At 47.7% G+C, this 22,426-nt stretch overlaps 1 protein-coding gene across 2 annotated transcripts in view; it reads right to left on the reverse strand.

Moving 5' to 3' along the window:
• Positions 1-13,198: 13,198 nt before the first annotated feature.
• The window catches only part of CLSPN (claspin), a 32,067-nt gene continuing 22,839 nt past the window's right edge, over positions 13,199-22,426 (reverse strand). Inside the window, exons 17-25 of one of the 2 annotated variants that reach the window (XM_034649059.1) lie at positions 20,383-20,458; positions 20,061-20,164; positions 17,655-17,819; positions 17,105-17,226; positions 16,738-16,865; positions 16,175-16,271; positions 15,320-15,402; positions 14,897-15,058; positions 13,199-14,597 (exon numbers count right to left, since the gene is read on the reverse strand). In XM_034649059.1, coding sequence (XP_034504950.1) covers positions 14,487-14,597; positions 14,897-15,058; positions 15,320-15,402; positions 16,175-16,271; positions 16,738-16,865; positions 17,105-17,226; positions 17,655-17,819; positions 20,061-20,164; positions 20,383-20,458 — 1,048 coding nt within the window. In that variant the 3' untranslated portion in view covers positions 13,199-14,486. Of the gene's footprint in view, positions 14,598-14,896; positions 15,059-15,319; positions 15,403-16,174; positions 16,278-16,737; positions 16,866-17,104; positions 17,227-17,654; positions 17,820-20,060; positions 20,165-20,382; positions 20,459-22,426 lie in introns of both variants that reach the window. The other variant, XM_002917128.4, reaches the window with a different exon arrangement.

A 22,426-nucleotide genomic window follows, 5' to 3' on the forward strand; every position in this document is an offset into this window, starting at 1 on the left:
CTGGTGCAGCCCGAGCGCCCGAACCGACTCCCCCGCCTCCTGCAGCCTCCACCCGGGCCTGCCGGGTCGGGTTTATCTTCTAACTGCGTCCACTGGGTCCCCCGGATCGCTTTGCGTCACTGCAGATACAGTGACATTTTCAAAATGAAAATCCGATCATGTCACCAGCCTCCCGTTAAAGCCTTTCAAACGGCTTCCCTCTTGCCGGGTAAAATCCTAAGGCGGCAGCCACGGGGTTCTGAGCCCCGCCGTCCTGTCTACCCACCCAGCTTCATCCTCCGCCCTCCATCTCTGCATTTGGGTCTCACGTTCCTCTCTGCTCACACGACTTCTGCACGCACTGGTCCCTCTACCTAAAATTCGGTCCCCCTTCTCCACTTACCCGTATTTCAGCTCTCTTCCCAGATAAACCTTCTCTGACCTCCTAGACCAGCCCTTTTATGTTACCCCAGGGCACTTTGTTCCTTTTCTTCATTGCATCTATCACAATTTGAAATGATATATTCATTTTGAGTTTATTTCATTAAAGTCACTTAATGAAAACTATGTTTTAAGAGAAGAAAGAAATCTGCTCTGGGACAGGACTGGGCCTCCTGTCCTGCACCTAGGCCCTGGCACCTTCCTCCCTGCAGGGCAGAGAACCTCTCCATGGTGTCTGTGAGCTCTTCTTGGTTTCTACTTACTGAAGCCTGATCCCCCTTCTTCCCTTCTTCCTAGGAGGAAATGTGGGGGGCTGGGTCTCGGTTTGCAATCAGAGAGAATGGGGTCAGAGTTGGTGCTGACTCTGATAAGTCAGCATTGGCCTATGTTAGGGAAGTTAGGGCTTCTTAAATTTAAGTTTGTGCCTAAGGCAGCCCTAGAAAGGAGACTGGGACAAATTTAGCCTTCAGGGCACCCGTAGGAGATTCTAGGAGGTCCCTTCCATACCCCACCCCACTTTACTGAGCAAGCAACTGGCTACAACCTTCTTCATGTCCTCCCCCCATTACAAACAAAATAAAACGAATATGGATTCATCTTTGGATCATAATACATATTAAAATACTCTTGTCTTTCCCTCATCTGCTTCTGCTTTATCCCCCCTCTCCATCTTTTGCTGTTTTTTAGACCTCAGCCCCATTTCTACATCACGTGCTGAAGCCTAACTAGTCTTCCTTTTTCCATTGCCTACTGTGAGCTCCCCTTGCCTTTAGCCAGGTGACCAAATGAGGTGACCCAGATCCTCACTCCTAAAGCCACTCAGAGCCTGGGTGGTCTAGACTTCTGCAGATGTCCCAGCAGGTACAGCCATGTCAGATAGTTAGCTGTTCCTCGGGCCCAGAGCTGCTCCTCCCCCCCCTCCTGGGGACTCTGATGAGTCCAGGGATGGGAACCCCACTCCGGGTGACTTAGCACCCTTCTCTGGGCCTCTCTGAAATCAAAGGAAGATGGAGCAGGGAAGACATATATGGGCAGGGCTGCAGCAATCACATTGCATGCTGAGTGGGAGTCAGGGTGTAGTGGGAGAAAATGATGTTCACGCCTGGAAGCACAGACAAAAGACGGAAGTTCTGGTGGTGTTTCGGTCCCTGCTTCCAGAGGCCTTTCTTATCTTCCAATAAGGCCCTTATCGTGCCAAGCCTAACCTGAGTAGAATTTCCTTCACTGGCAACCAAAGACTCCTGATCAATACAAAAGCACGAGGTGGTGATGCCGGGGTCCCTCTCATACACCTCTCAGCCCTCATTAAGGAGTAGCACCTCTGTTTCCCCGTGGTAGCCATTATCAATCCAGCTCCCATAGGGACCTCCTTTGAAATGCCCTGGAATCATCTTAGTGTTCCCTCATCACAAACATTCCTTCCTAGACGCAGGAAACCTCCTGACCTCTAGAGGCTAGAGTGGCGGAGACAGGAAGCCGACTCTTGGAGAAGGTCGTCTGGTACAATCACATAATGTGCCACGCCTACCTCTAGGCCTCTTCCTGAGTGTTCTGGCTACAGATGACCAAGGATTCTACCCTGATCGTTGACTTAGAGCCTCTCCTGTCCTCCGTGGGACAGAGCTGAGTCATCAATTGCTCTTTCCATTGTTCTGTAAAGCCGGTTGTTTCTAAATCACATCAGTCTCTGAGAAGTCAAGTGAATTCCAAGGGCGTCAGATGGCAGCCTCTGGTCTCTTCGTCAAGGGTAAAGTTGTGCGGGATAATCTAGCAGTGTATAATTAATGCAGCAAGGCCTCAGACAGGGGTCCTGGGCACCCCATCATCTTCCAACGCTGCCGGGAGCCTTGAGAACAAAAAGCCCCAGGAAGGCAGCGGCGTCCATGTCCGCGTGATCACAGAAAAGCAGATGTACCGATATCTGTGATTCGTTCACCAGAAGATTCCACAGTCAGGATGCCAAGGCATCAGTCATTCCAGGTAGAGCGGTGGAGTGTCCACCCAGCTACACTTACGTTGCAGGGGGTAGGACGAAGGTGTTTCAACCTCAAAGACTTTGCCCCTTCCTGTCCCTTCACTCACATCCAGCAGCATGCTCTCCTTGTGTCAATGCTGTGTGGGGGTTCAGAGCAGAATGGGGACAGGCGGGGGGGGCAGCTTGTGCGACTCTCTGTTTAGAAAGGGAAACAGAAAAAAGGGGGCCGTACAATGTGGCAGGCCCTACAACAGAGCTATGAGGCAAAAGTAATGAGTACAAAAGAGAGTAAGGAAAGGCTTCACAGAGGGGATATTTGAGCCAGGCTTTGAAGGACAAATAGAAGCTCCCCCAGAAAAAGTGAGGGGAAGGCCGAGGAGACTGTATGCGGTGTGTTTGTTCAGAGTGCGGCCAGGGTGACCGGAACCTGAGGGGAAACGGAGGTAGGCGACGAGGCTGAGGGTAAAGTTGGCCCAGTCGTGAGAGGCCTGGACCACCCTTCCAAGGAGCCTGGACTTCATCTGCCCTTCATCCAAGGGCAGCAGGGACATAACTGAGCAAGTCCCCAAAGCTTCCTCATCAGGACAAAGCACAGGCCTTGTCCTGGAGGACAAGCGATATTTCTACCTGCTTTCTCCTCTGTCCCTGAGATGCTCATAGCATCTGCCGGCTTCCCCACGTGGCTTTGGGGACTTAGGCAAATCAAAGCATTTTAAACTTTCCAGATTAAATAAAGATACTATGCCTCGAACATGGTTAAATAACATTGTAATTGTGAACATTGTTCCTTGAACTCCCAAGACTAGGTACAGCCCTGGAGGACCTTTGGTGTCCCAGAGAGTCCTTAAGGCAGGTGAGAAGGAAAATCATTCCCCAGAATTAGCTCATCCTGGGAAAGAAGGCCTACGAAGCTGGTGACCTAGTTGTTCTGTTCATCCATTTCTCGGCTGCCTCTTAAAGGTAAAGTGCCACTCTATTCTATCAAGACATTGCTGTGCGACCACTTTAGGTAAGACCTGTCCATTCCCTGCCCCCAATATGGCTGTTTTCTCAGCTGTAAAATGAGGGGAAGGTACATCAAATCTGAAATTTTATTTTTTATTTTTTTAAAAGACTTTATTCGTTTATTTGACAGAGAGGTAAAGAGCTAGAGAGCAAAGTGGAGGGAATGGCAGAAGGAGAGAAAGAAGCAGGCTCCCCACTGAGCAGGGAGCCCTCTGTGGGGCTCAATCCCAGGCTGCTGGGATCATGCCTGAGCCAAAGGCTCTAGCTGCCCAACCATCCGAGCCACCCAGGGGTCCCAAATCTGAAGTTTTAAAGTTGTTGGTTTTTTTTTTTTAAGCCTTGGAATCTTTTTTCCCCCACCCAAACAAAATCTATGCAGTATACCCAGATTGAAATCTTGTCTCCTTCCTGAACCCTCCACCCTAAATGGCTCCTGAAGAGGCTCCCAGGAAGCTGTTAAAGCTCGGATGGGGCACAATTTCAAATGCCCTGCACCTCAAGAACCTAGGAGAGGAAATCCCTCCACTCACCATCCCTGGCTCCCCTGAAAGGGGCAAGGAGAAACTGAGGGGATGTTTTGGAGCTGCTGCTGGGGGAGTGAAAGGTGGTATAGACTCTTTCTCCTCCGTGCACCCAAGTGGTAAATAGCCTCTTCCAAACTTCTTTCACCACCAGACCAGAAAGCCAAATCCAGGGTCCTGAGACTGTGGGAAATCCTAGCGCCCACAACAGAGGGAGTGGGCTAGAGAAGCTGATGGGAAGGAGGACTGAGAGAGGGGAGTGCCTGTTCCACCCCCTTCCTAGCAGCTGCCTCTGTAGGCTCCATAATCCCCAGGACTTGGCCCCCACCACACCCGCTGGCCGCCCACCTCTCCTCCACCCACCCCATTCAGCGGTAGGAGGGCACGGTATCAGCACAGCCTTTCAGGGCCTGACAGGTCCTTTCTGGGTGCCCCCCACATGTAACCACTTAACCCCCAGCACAAAGGGCCTGGCTGAATGGGCTTGGAGCCGGCGGCTCGTGCAGAAGGGGAGGCCTCAATAGGATTTGGGGAGCTGGGTGTATAAACCGCTCTGCTCCAGCAGCCCTCAATGGAGGAGCTGGAGTCGGGGCATGTGCCGAGGGGAGGAGCCCGGCAGCTGCATCCCACCCTTGAACAATGATTTATTCATTCCCCTGGCACACACAGAGAAAACAGGCCGGGGGGGAACGTGGCCCCACAAATTGCCCTTGGCCTCAGCTGATTCCCATGGCAATCGAGCAACTCAGACAGCCCCCTCCCATTCATAAAGTGTTGCCTCCAGCCAGCCCTTCCTCTTCCCCGCCGGCGAGTAGCATGCGCCACAACCGCGACCGCGACATTAAGGGAGGCCTTCAGTAGCCTGCAGGTCCGGCGGGCTTGCTCTTTGAACTGGCTCCACCCAATCTCAGCCTCACTCTCTGAAATCTTCCTGGTCAGGTTTTTCTCAAACCCATTTCACAGCCAGGGAAAAAAGGCACAGAGCTTGACCCATCTCAGGACTGCCCCAGGGGAAGGACTGAAAAAGAAGCAGGGTTTGGGGGTTTAGCCTGGAAATAGCCTACAGATAAAGGGCATGGAATAAAGGCTTGCTGGGTGAGTTACTGTCTGCTAACAAAAGGTATCCTGTTTGTTGTCTACAGTCCTTTCCCCAGCCTCTACCCTCCAGCCACATCTGGCTCCGATTCCTGGAACAATCTTAGGGAGAACACTGGGGATTAGGGAAGAGAGGGAAGACAGGTAGGTAGAGATGCTAAAACCAGTAGATTAAAAAAAAAATGTTTTGGGGGGGTTGCCTGACTGAAGGTAGAGCATGCAACTCTTGATCTTGGGGTCATGAGTTCGAGCCCCATGTTGGGGGGTAGATTGTACTTAAAATTAAAAAATATATATCTTTAAAAAAATGTTGGGTGGGTAGGTGGTTTTGAGAAGCTAAATTGTGACAAGAACAAATTTGTTTTTGCCTTCTAGCCTCCACACCTCATGTCACCAGAACCAGATTAAAAAAAAATCATCATAATAAATAAAACTAAAAATCAATAATGTTAGCAGAACAGGGAGAACCAGATTGAAGTGGCCATCCTCAGACTGGCCCCTGGGCCTCCTGGCCCCAAGCTCATAATTACCCTGTCACACAGAAAACAAATTTATTGTGGGTGTTAAAAGTGAAGAGGTGGGAGATCCTGGGCGAGGAGGTTGCCCAGCACAGGAGGGGGAAGGGAGTTGCAGTAGGAAGACGGATTGGCCTTTGGTGCTGGGGCATGAGGGGGGTCGTTTGAGACTGACAGAAATTAAGGCCTTGAAAATTTCCGAAAGTTTTCTTCCCTGAGACAGGAGGGTAGACACATGAAGGGAGGTGATCCTGCCTGATATTCAACAGTAGTGGTGGGAAGTCAGAGGGAGAGGTCCCCCAGCCCACTTTGCCGAGCCCAGGAGGGTGGGTTGCTATGCTGCTGCTGCCCTCTGGTGGACATAAAAAGAGTATCACCACCTCCAATGCTGGAAATTTGTGGAAACCCCAAAGAAGTCTGTCTCCTTTCCTGTTCTAAAGCCTTGGCCACCAGGACTAGCACACCCCAGGAGACAGTTTAGCAGGGAGGACACTCATTAGGAAGTGCCCTTGGGATCAACATCTGTGGAAGGGAGGGGAAAGAAGCCAAACTGCCATTCAGGCCCCTGATGGCCTCAGCCAACCCCTCAGGGAACTCGGAAGGTTCGATGGCCCTTCTGAATTGTCCCCAAATGAGCTGAGATGGCCAGCCCTTCATACTCCTGTCACTGGATTCGGGCCATGCTGGAGAGGGGCATGACCTCAGGCAAGGGGTGCTCTGCTGCAAAGGCAGTCCCCCACTGGGCCGGCCCCTGAAAGCTGTGTGCAGACAATGCTCCCAGAAACTGGGCCAACAGGGTCTTCCTCCAAGTAGGACGGGACAGCGCATTCCCATCTACCCCACACACCGCAGATACTCATTAAACATGTGTTACACGAGCGAGCGGCCCTGTTAGATCACGCCTCAGGCTCCGGGCTCCAGGGGGACAGCCTGCAAGTCTGTTACTCAAGCACCTGATCTTGGGAAATGGTCCAGGGAGTCTTCGTGCTCGAACTCGTGGGTCCATCCAGTCAACAAACACTTATTGGGGTGTACTGTGTGCCAGGCCTGGAGGGAGACACTTTACCAATGTGGTTTTTTTTTTAAGATTTTATTTATTTATTTGACAGAGAGACAGCCAGCGAGAGAGGAAACACAAGCAGGGGGAGTGGGAGAGGAAGAAGCAGGCTCATAGCAGAAGAGCCTGATGTGGGGCTCGATCCCATAACGCCAGGATCACGCCCTGAGCCGAAGGCAGACACTTAACCGCTGTGCCACCCAGGCGCCCCTACCAATGTTTTTCTTATTTAATCCTCACGACAGTGCGCTAGTATTCACTTAGATGATTCACTTAGATAATTCACAAGTTATTAAGTGCCTTTCACCATGCAGTGACACTTTTTAAAATGACACAATGGGACAAGTGCTATTGCTTCTGTCTAAGGTCCTTCGGGCCACAAAGGGGTGTCGCTGTATTCTGTGTGTGCATGTATGTAGAGAGCTGGTTCTTTCTCTGCCTTTAGCCAGAATATTTCCTCGATCACAGCCAAGAGTTGTGCCTCCGTGGTTTCTGGCTCGAATTCCTTTCTAACAGTGTTGCTGCTTGGAGGTCACAGAAGCACGGGCTTTAAAAATTCCTGGTTGTGGTTCACCCTGGTGGCTCAGTTGGTTAAGCGTCTGCCTTCGGCTCAGGTCATGATCCGGGGTCCTGGGATTGATTTCCCCTATCAGGCTCCTTGCTCAGCGGGGAGCCTGTTTCTCCCTCTGCCCGCCGCTCCCCCTGCTTGTGCTCTCTCTCTCTCTCTGACAAATAAATAAAGTCTTTAAAAATATAAATAAAAATTCTGGTTGTAGCCACAGAGCTAGCTCCTTCCCTGGATATTTAAAGGAGAGACCTCTCCTCATCCCTGGGGCTCTTTGGCCATCTGATCCTTAGAAAGTCATGAAAGGGTGAGTTCTACCTCTAATGTCTAACTTCCCTATCTGCATGATCATCTGGGGAGAACCCTGAAGGGACAAGAGGTGGACGTTTCTGCTCCAAAAACCTCTCTGTACCCTGTACCTCTCGCTAACCCGACTTTGTAGGAGGTGAGGGCTGGAGAGATAGAGAAAGCTGTCAGCTGCTGTTCCAGTATCGGACTGACCCGTTCTCATCTTTGGCCCATTAAGTCTCCCAGCACTCCCAGCCACCAACATAAAGATTTTAGTTTTCTCATTTAGATTCCAATCATAAAGAACTTGAAGGAAAAAAGGCATGTATGTATGTCGGGGGCGGGGGAAGCTTGGATGTCATGGAGAAATTTCTGGGTCTGACTACAGAGAGACATAAAGTACCCTCAATATTCTTCACCCCCTCCCAACCACACACACACACGCACACACACATGCACACACGCCTTTCCTCCTGGGCCCCCAGAACCTAATTTTTCACGTTTGGAAAACCCAGATGATTTTTGCCTGGGTCCATCTGGTTTTTCAAATAACCTGTCTTTTTGATAAATAACATAAGTTAAATTAGACAAGACAAACAAAGAGAGGGGTGGGCAGCTTTTTTCCTTCCATCAGTCTCCGGGAGAGACAGGGGCCAAAAAACATACACCATGACTCACTCCCAACCCTGCCCTAGCACTTTCCACCCCTTAGACTCGGCCCTGGGGTTCCCCAGCCTGGAGCTGGGAGCCGCCCCTGCACCCCCACACGCCGAGCCCACCAGCCATCGAGAATACCAGACTGTGGTGCTTTCTACAATGAAGGGAACCCAGGCGTTCAGCCCCAGAGCTTCCTCCGAACACCCTTAGGCTGTAGTTGCCTCAAACCCCCTTTCCTATTATGTAGCCCACCACAGGGAAGAACTAGAGAGATACACTGAAAATGAAAACCTTGAAGGGGAGAGAAGAGAGGACAGAAAGGGGATGGGAAGGAAGAGAATAGCGCAGACAGACAGTACGACTACTAGGGGTAGAGCTCTGGCACCCGGGTCTCAGAAGGTACAATGTGAGATGACACCAGCCGTCCGCAAAGCCATGCCGATTCCCTCAGCTGCGAACCGCGTCCAGGTTCATGGTCAGCGTCCATCCCAGCCACTCCCGCAGGGCCCAGCACAGAGCTGGCCCGCGGGCCATGGGCCGCTGGCTCTGGCAAGGCTCGGCTTCTCCTCCCCACTCGGCCAGACCCCACGAGGCCTGAGCCCCGTCCTCAGCAGCGGGCTCGTGGGCGTTAGTGCGGCCTCTTCCGTGTGTGCCATCCTTTCAGATTAATTTGTGCCTCTGATCCCAGCCAGCACCCTGTGAGCTAAACCAAGTCATCTCACTCGGGCCTCGTTTTCCAGATAAGGATAAAAGTTCAGAGAATGACTTCTTCAAGGTCATGCCACTAGGAAGCTGCAGAACAAGGACGTAAGGCCTCACACAGCGACTGTCTCCACACTCTCCCCACTAGAAAGCTTCCTTGTAAGCAGTTCAGCTCCAAGCTTCTGACCGTTAGCTCTTCCAGCTCTTCCTGAACAAGGAAGTATTTATTGAATGATTCTATGCGCCGGGTACGCTGTTACCTATGCTCTCTCTTTTTTTTTTTTTTTAACATTTTAAAAAAGATTTTATTTTTAAGCAATTTCTATACCCAACGTCGGGCTCAAACTCACAACCCCAAGATCAGGAGTCACACAGTCTACGGGCTGAGCCAGCCAGGAGCCCCTTTCGTTACATTTTTTTAAACAAAACAGATATGGTGTCTGCTTTTACAAAATTTAGTCTAATGGGGAAGGCAGAATTACACAAACATTAAAGTGGCAAATTGTGATGAAAGGGGGCGCCTGGGTGGCTCAGTTGGTTAAGCACCTGCCTTGGGCTCAGGTCACGATCTCAGAATCCTGGGATCAAGCCCTGCACCGGGCTCCCTTGCTCATCGGGGGTCTGCTTCTCCCAATCTCTCTGTGCTCTCTCTCTCAAGTAAATAAATAAAATCTTTTTTAAAAAAATGTGGTAAAAGATGCAAAAGAAAAGGAAACTAACATAGGTGAGCTGATTAAGAAAGGGGTGGTAATGGAAGGCTTCTTGGAGGAAGTTCAATCTAAGCTAACATCTGGAGGATTATATACTAGTGAGACAAAAAAGGAGGGTGAGAGAAGGGCATGCCAGGAAAAGGGAAGAACACTTCGGAAGGCCCAGAGGTTAAGTGTAATGTGGAAGGAGAGTGGACAGGAGGTTGGGAGGCAGCGTTGGACGGCCTTGTAGGCCATGAAGTTTGAACTCCTTTCTGAGTACAATGGAAACAGTAAAGAAGAGGGAGGAATTCTTTTTTTAAGATCTTATTTATTTGACAGAGAGAGAACAAGCACAAACAGGGGGAGCAGCAGAGGGAGAGGGAGAAGCAGGCTCCCTACCAAGCACAGAGCCCGATGTGGGACTCCATCCCAGGATCCTGGGATCATGACCTGAGCCGAAGGCAGATGCTTAACCGACTGAGCCACCCAGGCGCCCAAGACACCAAAAGGTTTTAAATGAGGGAATGGCATCCTCCAATTTATGTTTATAAAAAGGTCACCCTCTGGCTGCTGTGCATAGATTAAATGGAAGGCAAGCTAAAATAGGAGAGGAGAGGTCAGGAGGCTGCCGCAGTCCACGGGCAGGAAGTCATGGAAGCTTGGATTAGGGCACTGGCTATGGAGCTCTGAGGCAGTGAAGCCAAGATGCAATGTGGAAGTTGAACTAACAGGTCTCAGAGAGTGTTTGATCACGGAAGTAAGGAAGGAGGTGTCAAGGATGCCCTTACAGGGGTGCGTGCTGGCTCAGTCAGTGTAGCACGCGACTCTTGATCTCAAGGATCTGAATTCAAGCCCCACGTTGGGTGTAGAGATTACTTAACAATAAAATCTTTGGGGCACCTGGGAGGCTCAGTTGGTTAAGCATCTAACTCTTTATCTCAGCTCCAGTCTTGATCTCAGGGTTGTGAGTTCAAGCCCTGCATTGGGCTCCACATTGGGCCGGGGCCCACTTAAAATAAAAAGAAAAATGAATATTAAAAAAAGATGATCTTATAAATTAAGTCATGGAGATGTAATATACAGCATGGTGACTATAGTTAATAATATGGTATTGCATACTACAAAGTTGCCAGCAGAGTAGATCATAAATTTTTTTTAAAGATTTTATTTATTTATTTGACAGAGATAGAGACAGCCAGCGAGAGTGGGAGAGGAAGAAGCAGGCTCATAGCGGAGGAGCCTGATGTGGGGCTTGATCCCATAACGCCGGGATCACGCCCTGAGCCGAAGGCAGACGCTTAACCGCTGTGCCACCCAGGCGCCCCAGATCATAAAATTCTTATCGCTAGAAAAAAAAATGCATGAGTAACCATGTGTTGTCATAGATGCTAATTAACCAGACTTACCGAGGTGATCATTTCACAATATGTACAAATATCAAATCATTATAATGTACACCGAAAACTAATATAACACTATATGTTGATTACAACAAAAAAGAAAATCATTTTGACTCAGATTTGAAGGAATGAGGAAATGAAATAAAATCTTCTTAACTTAAAAAAAAATTATGCCTTCAGGTTTCCCGCCTGAACGACTGGGTATATGAGGTACTTTTTCCTGAAATGAGAAATATTGGAGGAAGAGCAGGTTTTTAGAAAGAAGGAAGATCATATACTATTTTTTTTTTTTTTTAAGTGAGCTCTGGACCCAACGTGAGGCTTGAATTCACAGCCCCAAGATCAAGAGTCGCTCGCTCCACTGACTGCACCAGCTAGGTGTCCCGGGGAAGATCACATTTTCAAGATGCTTTTTAAGATCACACATTTGAGATTCTTATGAGACAACGGGCCTGTTAGGGAGTTGTCCACAAAACGTGATACAGTTCAGACAGTGGCGATTTCTTAGGCTTGCAGAATAGCACTTGACATAATGCACTCACGTTCATTTTCCACCTTAAGCCTCACAGCAACTCTGAGACAGGCATGAATGACGATCCTCATTTTATAGCCATACATGGAGGCTCTGAAAGGTGTGGTATTATTCATTCAACCTTTCCTAGGCAACACCACATTCCAGGCCGCATGTCAAGGAGTGAGGAGAGGGGCCCTGGCTGGCTCAATCCGTAGAGCGTGCAACTCCTGACCTCAGGGTTGTAAGTTCGAGCCCCATAGTGGGTATAGAGATTACTTTAAAATAAAATCTTTGTGAAAAAAGAAAAAAAAAAGGAATAGAATACAAGGTAGAAGATAGAATACCGTCTCAAGTATGACATGATCAGATATCATGACACCCCTTCCAGAAATACGCTCCCCTATTCTTAGGTGAACAAGTCTTAAGACAGGAAGCCCCATGAGTTATTAAACACGTACAGGACATAAAGACCAAAACTGTCCAGTCTGAACCATTAGAAATTCTTGAAGGGTAGTTTGTGGAGAAGCAGTTGAGATGAGGGATTGCAAGGGAGCTGAGAAGCTTGTCCCCATGCGCTTTGGTGAGCAGAACCTGACGGTCTAGGCAAGAGGCCCTAGAACAGTCTGTACAATGGTGGACTGAATTAGTGAGATCAGAGACCTGTTCGCATGAAGTCAATACTGCGCGTCCCTTCCCCACGGTGTGGAACCAGGAGGTGAAAGGGCAGACATTGAGCCTATCTCTCTCACAGACGCAGGGCTCTTACCCCTCCAGGTGTAAGTTCCAAGCTGGGAGTCCCAGCAGGGAGCTATAGCAGCAGGCCCTGGGGCCTGTTTCACTAAAACATCACTGAAGCTGATGGCTCAGTTTGGAGCACAGGCCTCTGGGTCAGGAGGCAACCCTCCACTTCAATCCTGTTAGCAAGGTGGAGGCTTCCCTTGCCCTAGGACAGCATACCCACATGGGAAAAAGTGACCCAGAGCAGAAGACCCAACTTCGCTTTCTCCAAAGAGTGCTTTCTTTCCAGAGCCTAGGACAGAAACCTTTGGGTCCCTGGATATCTTTTGCACTGCTTTTCTTATCCTCAGTGGTCAATTCCAACCCTCTTCTCCTTCTCTTCCCGCAAAAAGGATTTGGGAAAGCAAGAGGGGAGAAATATCTCGCCCTCCTTCCCAGCTCCTCTCTTTTTTTTTAATGTTTTTTTATTATATTATGTTAGTCACCATACAGTACATCCCTGGTTTCTGATGCAAAGTTCGATGATTCATTAGTTGCGTTTAACACCCAGTACCATGCAATACGTGCCCTCCTTACTACCCATCACCAGTCTATCCCATTCCCCCACCCCCTCCCCTCTGAAGCCCTGTTTGTTTCCCATAGTCTCTCATGCTTCATTCCCCCTTCTGATTACCCCCTCTTTCTTTATCCCTTTCTTCCCCTACCAATCATCCTAGTTCTTATGTTCCATAGATGAGAGAAATCCTATGATAATTGTCTTTCTCTGCTTGACTTATTTCACTTAGCTCTTTTGCGTGGCCAAGGCTGCCTGCCAGGGGCCCTGTTTGGAGGGCTCAGAGGGAGGGGCATTTGGCCCTCACCTTAGACCCAAGGCTGCCAATCAAAGAGCTATACCAGGTACCACTGATATAAACTCTCCTCACTTGCACTGAACCAAAGCCACTTGGGGAGTTAATGTGATCGATTCAGTGGAGCAGAGAGGGACAGGGAGGCAGCCTGAAAACAATGCTTCTGAACATTAGACAGGCACTGACCGAAGAACGAGCACCCGATCTGGACGGCAAACCCTGCCTTCGGGCATTGAGATTTATTGAAACGCTACATACATATTAAAACATGTTTATATACACTTTCCCCATTACAAGATTACAAATATACAAATTCAAAGTCAGCATCTTGTGTACTAGAAACAACTGGACAAAACCTACACCCTAACTCCAGCAAACTGGTGTTCCCCATCTGCCCGTAACGAACTGGCACAATCCATCCAATCTCTCGAGTCCAGCTCCTGACAGTGAAACCACAGTATTCACATGGAATGTTTTTCCAAAGCAGCGGTGACACTCAGTGCTGAGGGGGGGGAATCTGTCTAGAATTCTGAGAGCCTCATGATTGTTCAGGGAAAACTGGGAATGGGGGGCAATTCTCTTCAACAATATTTTGATTATAAACTCGATAGTGGCCTTCTGTCTAAATAAGCAATGAAGTTGTCCTCTGACTGCTCAGGGCAATGAATAAACCCAGTTGAATGCAATAAATAATGGTTATACATCTTTTTGTCAGGATGAGAAGGGAGGTCCTTGAGCAACATTGTTTCATGTTGAGAATTTAGTTCCAGGAGAGAGCTCTCTCGGCCCCATTAGATACGTAATATGGACAGGCACCGGGTGTGTGTAACCCTTTATCTTCAGCCTCGTAGTCAAGAAAATGAGGGCCAACGTCCTTCTGACTTGGGTACCGATTTGAGTCCTTACTATAAGGGAAGCAAAGGTTAAGCAGCAAGTTGAGGCTTTTGGGAAGAGGCATACAAGAAAACAGAAGGGGCGAGACAAATATAACAGCCCATCTGTTGGTTCTGAGGTCCTCCAAGAAGGCTCTCTTTCACTGAGTCCAGGTCACTGTGGGGTACATCCTAGGGTGTGAAGGATTCCTTCCGGTATCGACATTCCCTGTTTTCTGGAATTTTCCGTAATGCCACATTTGTTCCTCCTCCTCCTCCAACCACCCCTTTCACAAAGAGCTGTCAACCCAGGAGGCTGCTAGGATAAAATATTAAATATATAATGGAGGAAGTGAGCCTTCACCCAAGCATCCATGAGTTAATGTTGTAAACACTGCAGAATTAAGATTAGTGGTCAACCCAGCAGATAATACTAGGAAAGGAAAAAGATGTCCAGAGTGGTGCAGTGGGAAGAACTGGAATCTCTGTCCGTAATCTTAATGCACTGATTATAAAGTGGAGTGGAGGGGAGGGGAGATAATCCACGTGAACATCGATTCTGATCTTCAACACCAGAAACTTCTCAAAGCAGTCTCAACATAGGTCAGCACCCCTGATGATGTTAGCTTTCCAAGTATCTGAAGATGCTTTGCTTCAATCCTGAAGTGCTATCATCTGTTTTGAGGCGCTTAGGTGAAGGGGATGTCATTAAAGATGGAGCCCTTCTCCTTACCTAGAGAGCAGAGAGAGAGAGAGTCAGGACCAGCTCAACCCTCATACAAGTACTTATCTTCAATTAGCTCTTAAGGAACACCTAGTTAAATCATGGACTTTTAGGGAAGAGAAATATAAACTTTCCAGGAAAGTTTCAAAGCTGATTACCTAGCTTTGGGGGGTAGCAGTCCTCTTGCACTTTAAGATTAACACCGGCAGTGTAAGCCTTTAAGCCAGAAATATCTACATATTTTATTTACGAACAAACAAACAAATCTTGCCGCGGAGAGTCACCAGATCAGTTCTCAAATTCCCTACCTGAGGCTTAGGCGATTCCTTCGCTGCCTCAGCCTTAACAGGAGAAAGAGTATGGAAGACAAAGTTTCTTAAATTTCGGGGTGCACTGGGGTTCAGGTCAGAGAGCGTAGCCAGTTTCTGAAGCACAGCTTTGGGTTGGTTTAGCAGTGAGCCCGTCTTCAACTGAAGAGAGAAGAGTCGATTAGCATCAGATCCCAAGTGCCAAGGGCAGAATGAGAAGTCAGCCGCGCCGGGCCTCCCCAGGTCTTGAGGGGCATACTTCTAGCCCACTCAAGTAGAAGACAAAGAACAGACTGCTTCGACATCCACCTTCATTTCCTGCAGCCACCTCCCTCCCTTACCGACAGAGCACTCCCTTAGCCTGACCTGGGCCTAGAGAACCTTGCAGATCATGACATCAGGCTAACCAAGTCCCCAACCAACCTGATGGGCACTTTCCGGCCTGATGGCTTCAAAAGGATTTCTGAGTAAAGACTTTGGTTCTTGAATAACCACAGTGCGACTGGCTGAAACGATAAGACAGAGAGGCTTATTCTGGGCAAAGCTGGGTAGAATTACCTTTAAATCTAAACAAGCTAAGAAGCCTTTAACTGAACCAATAAACTAAAGCCTAAGAACTCGAGGGGCGCCTGGGTGGCTCAGTCTGTTAAGTGTCTGCCTTTGGCTCAGGTCATGATCCCAGGGTCCTGGGATCAAGCCCCAAGTAGGGCTCCCTGCTCAGTGGTGTACCTGCTTCTCCCCATTCCTCTGCCTCTCCCCTTGCTTGTGCTCTCTCTCTCTCCCTGTCAAGTGAGTAAATAAAAATCTTAAAAAAAAAAATAAAGCTTAAGAACTCGAATTATTCTATAATGGTGCCTTGAAACTATAGTAAGGAGCAGCAGGAAGACAGAAAATCAACTTGAACATTGACAAACAGTTAACAGTATAAGCAAAAACAAGCATGGTAAGAGTAAAGAATAGTGTTTAAGAGCCTCATTCTGGAATTAGATATATCTGGCTTCAAAGTCAAGCTCTGACACAATCCTGGGCAACTAAATAAAGAAGCCAGAATTCCTACTCTGAGCTGCCTTAGACGATAAAGTCAAACCAGCTACATATCCTCACAAGTACAACGTTCACTGCCCAATAGTCTAAGATCCAAGAACACGGTCCTTTCCCATCTCAGAGGGCCCTCTTGAAGACAATGTTAGCCGCAATAGTCCCTAAGGCTGGAGCCACTTCCAAGGCTCCAGCACGAACAATGCAGGGGCTGGACCCGGAGGAGGACTAAGAGCTCACCATTTTTCTGTAGTGCTTTGGCTGTAACTTTCTTGGCTAGCATCATAAACTGACTGTCTTCCCCAATGTCTTCTTCTTCAGCTGCAATTTTCCCCTGCTGTGCCTCGAAATAAAAATCAGCATTAACAGTATACGCAACTAATGAATCATCGAACTTTACATCAGAAACCAGGGATGTACTGTATGGTGACTAACATAATATAATAAAAAAAAAATTAAAAAAAAATCAGCATTAACAGAAGTCTACCGCACCCCCAAATAGTTAGCATAGTCTGGATTGTGAAGCTAAGGTACCTGGGATATCATTTGTTTTTCCCTTTTGCAACCTTTGTTGCTACAGACCAAAAAGAAAAAGAAAAGAAAAGAAAAGAAAGATACTGGAGAAACAAACATGAATCGAACTGCTCATGGTCATCTCAAAGCACAAAAGAAAATTCAAGGAGGAAAAGGGACAGCAATAAGTTGCCCAAGATTTTGAAACTACCCTGACAAGTGAGGTGAGTGGGTCCTCTCCTCCTCCTAAACTAGGGACAGAACAGAGGACTTTGTTGCGGATTTTCTACCTGGTCCCGAAGCCACTGCTCTCGTTCAATCCGCTCCTTCCTCCAACGGGCTTCTGTCTCGTCAAGCTGTTCTTCAATCTGATCCTCATCTGAGTCTCTGTGGAACAAGTCCATCTGGGAAGCGTCATCTAAAGCAAAGAGTCAAGGCCATCAGCATTCTGCAGTCTCCCAGGAGAAGGTGCCCGGACAGACACAAGGAACGCATCGTTCATCAGACGGCGACACAGCTTTCCCCAGTCACTAACACAAGTCACAGTTATAGCCGGGTCCTCAACAGCCTGCGGTGGTTTTGATTTCCACGCGCCATCTTAAACTGGACAAACGTGGACGCTGTACCGCTTGTTTCTGAAAGCAATGACCAGGATACCTATGTTTTTCCATCGGAATTTCCTCATTCTGCCAGGACCGTCGCTGTGCAGATCCCCGTCAGCGAGGTACCGCTCCTGGTATAAACGCAGCTGTCGCTTATCATCATCCAACATCGTTTTCCTGCAGGAAAAACACAGCGTTCAAAACGGGACCACTCTGGCTGGTGGTAGAAACACCCCACCGCGCAGGAGGGCCTGTCGGGATACTGACATGCGTCACCACGCACGAGGGCCTGTCGGGGTACTGACATGCGTCACCACGCAGGAGGGCCTGTCGGGGTACTGACATGTGTCACCGCGCAGAAGGGCCTGTCGGGGTACTGACGTGTCACCGCGCAGGAGGGCCTGTCGGGATACTGACATGTGTCACCGCGCAGGAGGGCCTGTCGGGGTACTGACATGCGTCACCGCGCAGAAGGGCCTGTCGGGGTACTGACATGTCACCGCGCAGGAGGGCCTGTCGGGATACTGACATGTGTCACCGCGCAGGAGGGCCTGTCGGGATACTGACATGTGTCACCGCACAGGAGGGCCTGTTGGGATACTGACATGTGTATTTTCTTGATTTGATTCTGCAGCTCCTCATCCGAGGGAAGTACTTCGTCAATTTCATCCTGTTCATATTCGTCAAGTTCTTCCCCGTCATACTCATCCTCACTTCCCACGTCACTCCCCGACACCTCCGCCTCATCCTCCAGGTATTTCTTCAACCTCCTAGAAAAGAATTTTGAAGATTAGAAACGCAACAATGAATACAAACATACACACGCTATGGATGCAGTGAGAAAAGCAGAACACAGAGCCACTTAAATTTTAATAGTACATATTGAAGATACTTAAAGTCTATCATTTAATACACACTGTATGCCAATAACTGTGCTTTGCAGGCATCGTGGCCTTAGCTCAGGGGGGAGGACTATTATTCCCTTCAATTTACAGTTGGATGAACTGAGACTGAGAGAGTAAATAAATTACCCAAAGCCACGCAGCTAGGAGGTAGCAGAGCCTGGATCCAATAAGGTTCTTTTAAGCCAGAACTCCCAATCTCCTCTCTACATTTGGGACATACCTGCTGGCAGGTTCAGGTTATTCTGCTCTGTATTTAAGCTCACCAGTGTTGGGAGACAGATTAGAGACGGTGTGGTAATAGCCTGGGATCTCTTACAGCCACCAGATCTTTGACCCCCAAGTTACAGGCATGACTGAGGCTCAGAGTTACTGGTAAATAAAACCACTACTAGTTAGTTTTGTGACCTCAGTTCCTACTGAGAACAAATCTGCTGTCACTTTGGGTTCAAAGTCCTGACATCTATGGTCATGAGTGGCAGAAGTTTGATGGCTTTCTGAAGGCTAATTTTTATCAAAGACTTGCATTATTTTTTTTAGAGCTGAGTTCCTCTGAATCTTAGGGTTCCTGGGGAATTCCTTTGAGGGCTACCACCTACTGAGTTCTCTAATCTTCCCATTTACCCACTTGGAGCAGTTCAACATTCAGCCATCATTCTTTCTAAGATTTCATTTGGACAAAGGACTCTGCAGTTAAATAAGGTTTAAGAACCACTACCTTAGAAAAATCTATAGATGACCCAAAGCTGCAAGAGATAGTTAATTTGACAACTGACAAATTAAAACCCCAAACTGATCTTACTAGAATGGAATGATGGGCTAGAGACAATAATACAGAGCTCGTAGGGATCAATATGATATTCTAATATGTGAATTCCAAAAGTCATCCGCGTACAATATAATACTGAATACCTAGTAAAATGGCCTTTAGGGCACCTGGGTGGCTCAGTTGGTTAAGCGACTGTCTTCAGCTCAGGCCATGATCCTGGAGTCTGAGGATCAAGTCCCGCATCGGGCTCCCTGCTCAGTGGGGAGTCTGCTTCTCCCTCTGACCCTCCCCCCTTCATGCTCTCTCTCAAATAAATGAAATCTTAAAAGAATAAAATAAAATAAAATGGTCTTTATAAAACTTTTAACATCATGGGAAAATGCTTATGGATATCCTAAGTGAGAAAAAAAGCAAGACACAAAAGTGTCAAAAACAAACAAACAAAAACCTGCACAGATCTCAACTATATGAAAATTATTGCATAAAAATGGTTATGGAGCAGTCTACCATCCACATGTTCATTAAATATTTAGACGGTGACCACAGATGACTTTTTATTTGTAGCTTTCTGTTTTCTTTTAAATATTCTAAAATAAATGGCTTACTTTCATAAGCAGAACAACAAAACATTAAAAAAAATGAACAAGGGGCGCCTGGGTGGCACAGTGGTTAAGTGTCTGCCTTCGGCTCAGGGCGTGATCCTGGCGTTATGGGATCGAGCCCCGCATCAGGCTCCTCTGCTATGAGCCTGCTTCTTCCTCTCCCACTTCCCCTGCTTGTGTTCCCTCTCTCGCTGGCTGTCTCTCTGTCGAATAAATAAATAAAATCTTTAAAAAAAAAAAAAGAACAGGAGGTCATATGCCCAAGACTAGGATGAGGAAAACCTGAAATGACAGTAATTCATAGGAAAAAAGACCCTATTCCTAGACAAGCAATTTTCGTTGTCTACTGAGTCCTCAGGACCTACAGTGACTCAGCTCCTACGATCCTTGGTTACTTTTAAGTAGTATGCGTCCAGAACAAGCGTGTGGTTGTACCGCTACCTACAGCCGGAGTCGGGCCACACCTGAGGATAAAGAGAATAGCCAGGACATGAGGAGTTGGGAAGCGATGTCATGTGAGAAATAGCGGAAGGAACTAGAGATATGTAGTATAGAACTCACAGGAGTCCATAACCATCTCTGAACACTCAAGAGATATCATGTGAATGGGGTTTACTTGATCTGTGTTAACCACCAACAGCAACAGAACCAGCAGACTTAGGTAAACCGGTAGCAAGCTACGATTCAGCCGTCAGGAGAACTTTCTCTAGGGATGGAAGGAATGGACGTAACACCTACATTTGCCTTCTCAGCTTCTCAGGCTGCTGCAGGAGCTCTTCCTCATCGTCATCTTCGTGCTCTTGCAGGGCCACGTCTTCATTAGCAGAGTTACTGCCTTCATCCTGAAAACCAGAGTATCACACACCAAGTTAAGCAGAACAAAACGTGTCTGCAACTAAAACAGGATTTATAAACTTCTGCCCAAACATCTCTTTCTAGGAAATGGCTTCAGAAAACACGCCACACGTAGAATTCTCAACAACTCAGATGAGGAAAAAGGCAGACGGCAGCAACAACACCTGGACTTCAGATAGGATTACTCTGTTTGCTTCAAACTCACCTCACCACTATCAAACTCGTTATCATTTGGGACAAGCCGAAAGTCTCCAAATTCCTCCTCCTCACCTTCTTCTTCCCTAAAGTGCAAATCAAGAAACCAATAAATATGTTGTTGAAAGCAAACTACAAGGATTCAGCCAACTTAGGAATTGAAAATATTTTATTGGCACCAACAATCTCTTCAAGAAACAGGAAACAAGATACGTTGCCTTTAAAAAAAAAATTGTTTGTGATAAAATACACCTAACATAAGTTACCTAACCTCAGCTGGTCTGCCCGAGACCCCCTTGAGCGCCAACCCTGTTCCCCCGCGCGGTCCTATTTCTGCTCCAACAAGATGAAAGAAATGATCATGAACCAGGAGAAACTCGCCAAACTGTAAGCACATGTGCATATTGGTGGGAAAGGAACTGCTCGCTGAGAGAAGGAGGTTCATAGAACGGCTACAGCAGATTATTAAAAACTTCAGTTCTCCTTAAAGAAGTGAGTGTAAACAACATCTCTGGTAGTGAAGAAGTGACTATGTTCACACACCAAGGAACAGCGATCCACTGGAACAACCCCAAGTGCACGAAAGCAAGAGTTGGATGCTTAACAGACTGAGCCACCCAGGCACCCCAAAACGTTGTACCCTCTAAACAACAATTCTCCACTCTTCCCTCCCCTCAGCTCCTGGGCAACCACCCTACCTTCCGTCTCTATGAATTTGACTGCTCTCAGTACCTCAACTAAGTGGAATTCTACAGTACTTGTATTTTGGGGACTGGCTTATGTCACCCAGCATAATGTCCTCAAGGTTCATCCACGTTGCCGCATGTGTCAGAATTTTTTTCCCTTTTGAGGCTGAATAATCCAGGGTGTGTGTGTGTGTGTGTGCGTGTGTGTGTGTCCACCACATGTTATTTCTCCACTTGGGATGCTTTCCACCTTTTGGTTATTATGAATAATGCTACTATGAACATGGGTGTACAAATATCTGAGACCCTGTTGCCACTTCTTTTGTGAATATACTTGAAAGTGGAATTGCTGGATCATATTCTATTTTTAATTTTTTGAGATACTACCATTCTGATTTCCACTGAAGCTTCAACATTTTATATTCCCACCAGCAGTGGATAAGGGTTCCAATTTCTCCATATCCTCACAAACCCTCGTTGTTTTGTGGGCTTTTTTTTTTTTTTAATAGTAGCCATCCTACTGGGTGTGAGGTTAGTATCTTATTGTGGTTTTGATTTGCATTTCCCTGATTATTAGTATTGGACACTTTCATGTGCTTATTCTTGCCTTTTTTTTTTTTTTAAAGAGAAATGTCCTGTTTAATGGTAAAGCTTATTAGCACATTTCTAGCACCAGCCATGGCCTGAAGTCGAAGCAGCAGGGACAGGAAGGTGACTCCCATGGAGTGTCACACGGCAAAGACAATGAGGAAGGCGGCCATCACACAGAAGAGCCCCATGTTCTCAGACAGCGCAAAGCCCAGAATGGCACAGGAGAAGAGCTGCTTGAGAGATGGGCTCCTGGCACAGTCAATGATCAAGCTGCAAGCACACTGTTCCAGTGTCAGTCCCTGAACCAGCCACACTAATCGTGACAGCACCAGCACCAATAAACATGGCTGCTGGGGCACCTGGGTGGCTCAGTGGGTTAGGTGGCTGCCTTCAGCCCAGGTCATGATCACAGGGTCCTGGGATCAAGCCCCACATCAGCCTCCCTGCTCAACGGGGAGCCTGCTTCTCCCTCTCCCTCTGCCCTTCCTCCCCATTTGTTGTCTCTCTCTCTCTTTCAAGTAAATAAGTTTTTAAATTTTTTTTTAAACATAAAAAATAAAAGAAATAAATGTGGCTGCTGCAACAATGTCCCAGGAGACAACACTGGTCTGGAACTCCGTCAGGCCCCCTGGAATGGGGAGCTGCTGTAGGATGGCTGTTTAGATGGGATCCTGGCCTACTCAAGGAGGCACACACAGGCCTAACTGCAGCCCTGGTACAACAGTGGATCAGAGCCAGAGGAATGAGCAGTGCCCAGTGGTCTGCACTGTCTGCCCC

This window comes from Ailuropoda melanoleuca, chromosome 2, assembly GCF_002007445.2.
Source record: "Ailuropoda melanoleuca isolate Jingjing chromosome 2, ASM200744v2, whole genome shotgun sequence".
Lineage (NCBI taxonomy): Eukaryota > Metazoa > Chordata > Mammalia > Carnivora > Ursidae > Ailuropoda > Ailuropoda melanoleuca.